Source organism: Brachionichthys hirsutus, chromosome 1 (assembly GCF_040956055.1).
Source record: "Brachionichthys hirsutus isolate HB-005 chromosome 1, CSIRO-AGI_Bhir_v1, whole genome shotgun sequence".
NCBI classification, from domain to species: domain Eukaryota; kingdom Metazoa; phylum Chordata; class Actinopteri; order Lophiiformes; family Brachionichthyidae; genus Brachionichthys; species Brachionichthys hirsutus.
The window spans coordinates 16573236-16580760 of record NC_090897.1 but is presented as its reverse complement, the minus strand read 5'-3'; the positions used below and the strand labels follow the sequence as shown (position 1 = coordinate 16580760).

Below are 7525 nucleotides of genomic sequence, written 5' to 3'. Positions count from 1 at the left end.
GGTCACACACGTGATGAGGTCACACACGTGATGAGGTCACACACGTGATGAGGTCACACACGTGATGAGGTCACACACGTGGTAAGGTCACAGACGTGATGAGGTCACAAACGTGATGAGGTCACACACGTGATGAGGTCACACACGTGATGAGGTCACACACGTGATGAGGTCACAGACGTGATGAGGTCACAAACGTGATGAGGTCACACACGTGATGAGGTCACACACGTGATGAGGTCACACACGTGATGAGGTCACAGACGTGATGAGGTCACACACGTGATGAGGTCACACACGTGATGAGGTCACAGACGTGATGAGGTCACACACGTGGTGAGGTCACACACGTGATGAGGTCACACACGTGATGAGGTCACACACGTGATGAGGTCACACCCCGGCTTCACGCATGCCCGTCACGGCGCTAGGAGTTTTGTGCAAGTCTGCTCAGTCCTCTTAAGTTGGTTTGCTGAAGCGCTGTGAGGAGGATTATGAATTGGTGCAGCGCCCTCTACTGCCCCGGCATACATCGTGCAGCGTTTCCACTCATTCAAATCAGTAAAGTAAAACCGTCCTCCGTACCTAAAACGAGGCCGTGCTGACAGGGCCTTCGTTGACCTGCCGCAGTGGTCAGCGGTTTTACGTGGCAGCCACCTCGTCCTTTTCCGGGGTCTTCCTTTTGCATCAGGACGAGACACAAGAAGGGAATGTGCTGGTTCCCCTGCAGGGTGGTCCAGCCCGGCTCCTTCTGCCACGCACGTGTATAGGATATATAAATATACATTATTATACACACCGTCAGCCTCACCGTTTACTGTTCAACCAGACGCACGCATTATGGATCCTGGAGCTGTTTCCGGGCCGTCTCCTCGCCAATGACCCCCCGCCCCTGCTGTCTGGAGACGCACCACTAGAGGGCGGACTTGTCCTTTCAGCCTGCGTTTTTAGAGACATCAGAGTTTGACTCGAGTTGGACATTTGTCCTCGAACAGGGAGAGTAATTTGGATCGGTGTCATTCTGCCGTCGCTGCACGCGCCCCGGAGGAAAGGTTCAATCTGTGAAGGATGCAGCCTCCGTGCGGGACGAAGGAGCGCGCAGGTTTCCTGAGGTGCATCTGCCGCCTGCCCGAATGGGAAATTAAAATCTGCGAGGGGAAGTTATGCTAAATCTCTGAAGTTGGCCAGGAAATGTCTCCCCCATCGCAGCAGCAGTTGTTTGGGGAGAAGGAGCGGCGCGCTTAAATAATAACATTCCAGGTGGCTTAGTTAATGAACAGTGAAAATCAAATATGGAGTCTAATCTGGAGCTCGTTACAGGAAGTTTCTTTACAGGGATGTCAAAGGCAGGAAGCGTCCTCGGGGAGACACGAGGAGACTTTTTGAAGCTTCAGAACAAGGACGCTTTTGTCTTGTTTGAGTTACGCTATCTTTGCAGCCCACATGAAATAGAAATAGCCGCGGCTAATCTGAGGGATGTGATGGCGGCGGCGCTTTCTTTAATTCAGCTAAACTGCTCAGGCAAATGAACTTCTCTTTTAATTATGACTTTAAATACAATAATGAATGCGACTCTCCAACAGTGAGGACGTTCCTGGTGTGCGATTCATGAAGAGGGACGTTCAGCTGCGTCGCTGCTGTGTTTGCTGTCTTAGACTGCCCTCTAGTGGAGAAACAGCGATCTGCAGTGTCTAATATGAGGTTCAGAGCTTTCACCATCAGTTAGCGGCCGATAAAAGAGACAAATGCGCACTTATTAACATTACATCACATTAATGGTGCCCGTTGGATAGAGTCGGAATTGATCTTGTATTTTCCAGTTTTTCAATCAATAATTGCAAGTTATTAGAATTAAAATGTGTAATTAACACAAACTGGACGGCGAGTCCAGGTTGTCCGCGGCGACGGAGGAGCGTTTTAAACGTTACACAGATGTCAGAGATGTTTTATCATGTTATCAGCGCTTTATTTTCCCTCTGCTGCGTCCTCTCGTTTTGGTATCCGTTTCCATCTTCGCAAAAAAAGCGCAGCTCAAATAAACCCTCGTTTTAATTTGGTTTTGTCAGATTCATCACCGCACTTTAAAAGAACACGACATGCAAATGTGTTCCGCCGTGTTTTATTGCAAAATCATTTTCTGAGAAGTTGCTGAGGGAATGAAAGTGCAGCGGATGGAGGGGGGGGGGGGGGGGGGGGGGACAAGCTGTATTATTTAGTGGCCGCTGCTCTGGGACCTCATTACAGTTACGCATTTGTTACTGTCGCTTTAAACTTTCTGTCTTTTTTTATTACAATCGCTCACTTCACGTCTCACCCATTGTCCCACTTCCTGTCCCACTTATTGGGGACGCCAAGTCGCTTGTACAATGAATGAAACTCCTCCAGGTGTCAGAACTGTAGTGTGTTCAGAGTCGATTATTTATGCAGCGTGCAGAAGATGCAGAAGTCAAAGGAGGACACCGTAAACGGTTTGTTGGTGGAGCCGCTGTAGCAATCTAGCGAACGCTCTGCTGACCTTGCAGGCAGAGCCTCTCACCCGGATCGCAGCAATCCGTCTCATCATAACGGGATAACGGGAACGCCGCGCGGCGTACACCGAACAGTCGGAGCCGCAGTGAGAAGCGTGTACTCTTAATGAAATGCACTGAGTTCAATTATATGAACACAGAGGTAATACCTGGTCGCTGGATGCCTTTTCAAAGGCTTTCTGTTATTTGTTTTTCCGATTTCTAATGGAAGACCATCAGAATATTAGGATTTACAAGTCAGTAGGTGTGAAGTGTTGTTGCTTTAATAGGATGTAACGAATCCTCGTCTCCTCGGAAGGACTTTCATAAAGAGAAGGTGGTCTGATTCTGATTCTATTTATTTCACTGATTCTCACGTAATCAGGAGGAGGTGAGGAAGCGAGCGAGGAGCCCTGCGTGTCGCCCGCCCCGATCATCCTCCGTCACGCCGTAGTTTTCACAAAGAAAATCTGCACACGGGAGAACGCTTGGATTTTTGCAAATCTAGGATTCGCATATTGACTATTCAAATTCCTCCTCTCATGCTATCGAAGCACAAACACGCTTTTATTCACCTCTGCTGTACTCGGAGGACGGTCAGAAGTTGGACGAGCCCAACTGTCCTTCAGACTAGCTCGAGAGGACGTACGTCCACAACGGAGCCTTTTAAAAGCTGCCACTTGTCTTCAAGACGCACAATCTCAAATATCTCTTCCATCTGGCCAACTGTGTGTGTGTGTGTGTGTGTGAGCATGCGTGTGTGTGTGTGTGTGTGAGCGTGTGTGGTGTGTGTGTGTGTGTGTGTGTGAGCATGCGTGTGCGTGTATGTGCGTGTGTGTGTGTGTGCGTGTGTGCGTGTATGTGAGTGTGTGAGCGTGTGCGTGTGTGTGCGTGCGTGTGTGAGCGTGCGTGTGTGCGTGTGTGCGTGTGTGCGTGTATGTGCGTGTGTGTGTGAGCATGCGTGTGCGTGTATGTGTGTGTGCGTGTGTGTGTGTACGTGTGCATGTGCGTGTGTGTGTGTGAGCGTGCGTGTGTGTGTGTGTGTGAGCATGCGTGTGCGTGTATGTGTGTGTGCGTGTGTGTGTGCGTGTGTGTGTGTGTACGTGTGCATGTGCGTGTGTTTGTGTGAGCATGCGTGTGTGTGTGTGAGCGTGCGTGTGTGTGTGTGTGTGTGTGCGTGTGTGTGTGTGCGTGCGTGTGCGTGTATGTGCGTGTGTGTGTGTGTGCGTGTGTGCGTGTATGTGAGTGTGTGAGCGTGTGCGTGTGTGTGCGTGCGTGTGTGTGTGAGCGTGCGTGTGTGCGTGTATGTGCGTGTGTGTGTGAGCATGCGTGTGCGTGTATGTGTGTGTGCGTGTGTGTGTGCGTGTGTGTGTGTGTACGTGTGCATGTGCGTGTGTGTGTGTGAGCGTGCGTGTGTGTGTGTGTGTGAGCATGCGTGTGCGTGTATGTGTGTGTGCGTGTGTGTGTGCGTGTGTGTGTGTGTACGTGTGCATGTGCGTGTGTTTGTGTGAGCGTGCGTGTGTGTGTGTGAGCGTGCGTGTGTGTGTGCGTGTGTGTGTGTGCGTGTGTGTGTGAGCGTGCGTGTGTGCGTGTGTGTGTGTGAGCGTGCGTGCGTGTGTGCGTGTGTGTGCGTGTGCATGTGTGTGTGTGCGTGTATGTGCGTGTGTGTGCGTGTGTGTGTGTGTACGTGCGTCTGCGGTGCTAACCTGCTTCTTGTTCTCTTATTGGCTGTAGTGCATCTCTGGCTCGGAGAGGAGGACCAGCCCATGAACCATGACCCCGCGCTGACCCACGACCCCAACCACCTTAACAACGACCTTAACAACCATAACCTAGGCAACGCAGAGGGGCTGGACGCCCACGCCGTAAACAAAGACTAACGGCCCACTTCGGAGCGGGACGATGAAGATGAGCATGAAGGCGGTGATGAAGGACGGAGGGGAAATGAAGGAAAACACTAAAACACAGAATTTATTTAAGAGGAAAAACACGTGAACATGAGCATGAACGATATGAAGCAGCGTGTGGACAGCTTCCCGGGGGGGGGCGGCTTTGCCAGATGGACCTAATGACTTTTGTGAGCGTCCTTTGATGCCCAGTGATGATGCTGATGTCCCTGTTGTGTCTCCTGTGCTCTGTCCCCGTCGTCTGTCTTTTCTCTTATATCATGTTTTTCATCTCTTCTGATGAAACTTCCTGTAATCCGATACATTCCTTGGAAGGTGTCTCTTTGTTTTTCCTTCTTCACTTAGTACAAACTCTTTTCTTCCCTTTCAAGTGAAGAGGGCGGCTATTCCACGTTGACGGGCCGCCGCCGTCGCGTACCTGGAATGTGTTCTGCTGCAGTATAGACGCCCCCCCCTGTCCGCTGTAGCGCCGGCGTGCACATCACGGGATTGTGCGTCGCACTGATTATGGTAGATACGGGACAGAGCATCGCCTGGCAACCGCCTCCAGAAGCAACGCGGCGTCGCCGGTAGCAACCGCCTCCGGAAGCTAAACACAGACAGTTCACTCCTGATGATGGTGGTGCTAACGATGACGGATAGACTATTCAAACTGCCCTAAATGTACTTATGATACTACCCCCCCCCCCCCCCCCCCCCAGGCCAGCACAGGCCCCCACCCTGCTATACGGCTATCTGTCTTCTTTTCTCGTACTGTATTATTCCACATGGCGCCCATAGACGCTCGATGTACATAGAGAGATATGCAGTCGGTAAAAAAAAAGAATGTTTTAAAGTGTTTGAGACGAGGGAAAGCAAAGAGGCGACAGACGTTTACGCTGACATCTAAAGGTCGCAGCTCTTCTTCTTCTTCTTCAGAAGGGTAAAGAAAAGAAACCAGATCTCTAAACAGGGGGAGCCGTCTCCTTCTTCACCTCCCTTTGTCTCCCACTCGACCTCAAGGACTCCAGCGAGGCAGACGTTTCCTAACTGCTGCCGCTGGGTTGTTGCACAGTGTTACTACTGAACATGCGTTGATGTATTTACTTTGAGATGAGCAGCGAGCCGGCAGCATCCTGTGTACAGTCCTGCGCTCCGGTTCCACCCAGCTAGCTGTGCCAGGCCGTAGCGGGTAGGCTGGGTTTGGGTTGCAGTCCTTCTACGTACTGTACATTAATGCCTTCTCCATTTACCGATCAAAAAAAAACAAAAGAGGACAAAGATGACAATCGTCTCCTGTGCTGAAAACATATTTGCCCCCATATATACAGAACCCGTTACGCAACGAGGGACTTAATCCTTCCCTCCTTTCTTTCTTTTGGTTCTCGGAAGTATTTTGCACTGTGATAGTATTACAAGTCCCATCTATACAGTACAAAACTAGCGTAACTAACTAAACGGAAGGTGTGTGTCTGTGTGTGTCCTTTGGCATTGTGAAATGTTGCAGCGTCATTTTTGTGAACCCAGAGAAAAGTTCTAAAAGTTCTAATGCGGCATGTACAGTTCCAGTGTGACCCTCCTTTACTGTCCGTGGCCCCCACATGTTGTTCCCCACCCCTCCTTTGGATGCTAACACTGTTTTGCCCTGCAGCGTCGGCCTGCTGCCCCCCCCCCCCACCCGGACCCCACCCCTCCTCCCATCCCAGTGGGAGGAGCCCCTCCTGTAAGAACAGCCTCCACCTTTTTTGTCCATTTTAATCTGATTCATGTAAATAACAATTAGCCGATTATTTCGATTTCTGTATGGCAGGAAAAGAGAGGATTCAAATCTAAACTATTCAGAGTGAGATATTTGAAAAGTAAAAAAAATATATATACTAAAATAACGGCTGTTGGGAGATTTAATAGGCAAGATTTGAAGGGAGGAATTCCGGAAATGGGGTGTGAGTGAACCAATCAGACGTGTCCTGCGGAGGCCCCCTGACCCTGTCTCGGGTTTCCAGGGGCGTAACGATGAGTCTCGCCCCGGCGCTCTCCCTCTCTGAAGCAGCTATAATGAGCATTCCACTCTGCATATTATGTACAAAACCTGTCTTGTGAGCTGAACACTCTTCATGTTTCACTGTACCCTCATGGCAGATGCTTCGTTTTGTAACTACTGAACTGTACTTATAGTAAAAATAAAATGTATTCAAATGAAAAGACGGGCCGTTTCTTGTCTCGAATCTCCTTTTGTTTCTGGCAGAGCGGATCAGGAAGGCGAGCCGGCGCCTGGTCAGAGCCGCTAAACTGTCGGGAGAGAAGTCCAGTCGCCTCACGATGAGTTATGACCTCTGTCGATGACTTATGACCTCTGTCGATGAGTTATGACTTCTGTCGATGTGATGCTGAAGCTTCACAGGCTGTGATGTCAAAAACACACAGCTGCTGAACCACAATTGCTGTCGCTCACCTCCGGAGGGTGGATTCGTGGATGGGGATTCGAGATAATGGGGATTCGAGATAATGGGGATTCGAGATAATGGGGATTCGTGATGATGGGGATTCGTGATGATGGGGATTGGTGATGATGGGGATTCGAGATAATGGGGATTCGTGATGATGGGGATTCGTGATGATGGGGATTCGTGATGATGGGGATCCGTGATGATGGGGATTTGTTCTGCGAGTCGCTCGTAATAACACAAACACCACATCGTGGTCATCTTCCATCAGACTCCTTCAGCGGAAACCAGGAGCAGACATTTTCGTATTTCTGTGTCATCACTGCACAAGGCGAGCAGCGTGTTTCTGTTGCTGTGGTAACGCAGGTGATGTAAACGGGTAAACAGGACGCAGGAAGTCAGGATGTAGTTCCCGGCTCTTGCTTCAGCCCCCCGTTCTCCGGGCCAGGGCCCCCCCTCGAGGCACCTGAAGCCCCCGCCACGCCTCTGAACGCTCCCTTCTACGTCGAGGGTGACGTAACTCACGTCATGCCGACCCAAACATGAGAGGAGCTCAAATGTGTCTGTGGGTGGAGCTCAAAATGAGTTCACTGTGTAACCAATGACAACGCTTCGTGTTCACCCCCCCGACACGGACCCTAATGCCAGGACCCGAAGGCTGTCGGGCTGCCCAGCTCGATGCCTGACT

The 7525-nt window shown here is 50.6% G+C and overlaps 1 protein-coding gene across 1 annotated transcript in view; it reads left to right on the top strand.

Moving 5' to 3' along the window:
• The window catches only part of znf536 (zinc finger protein 536), a 77586-nt gene extending 73199 nt beyond the window's left edge, over positions 1 to 4387 (top strand). Inside the window, exon 4 of the mRNA XM_068741155.1 lies at positions 4242 to 4387. Within this exon, the coding sequence (XP_068597256.1) occupies positions 4242 to 4387 (146 nt within the window). The remainder of the gene's footprint in view (positions 1 to 4241) is intronic.
• Positions 4388 to 7525: the final 3138 nt, after the last annotated feature.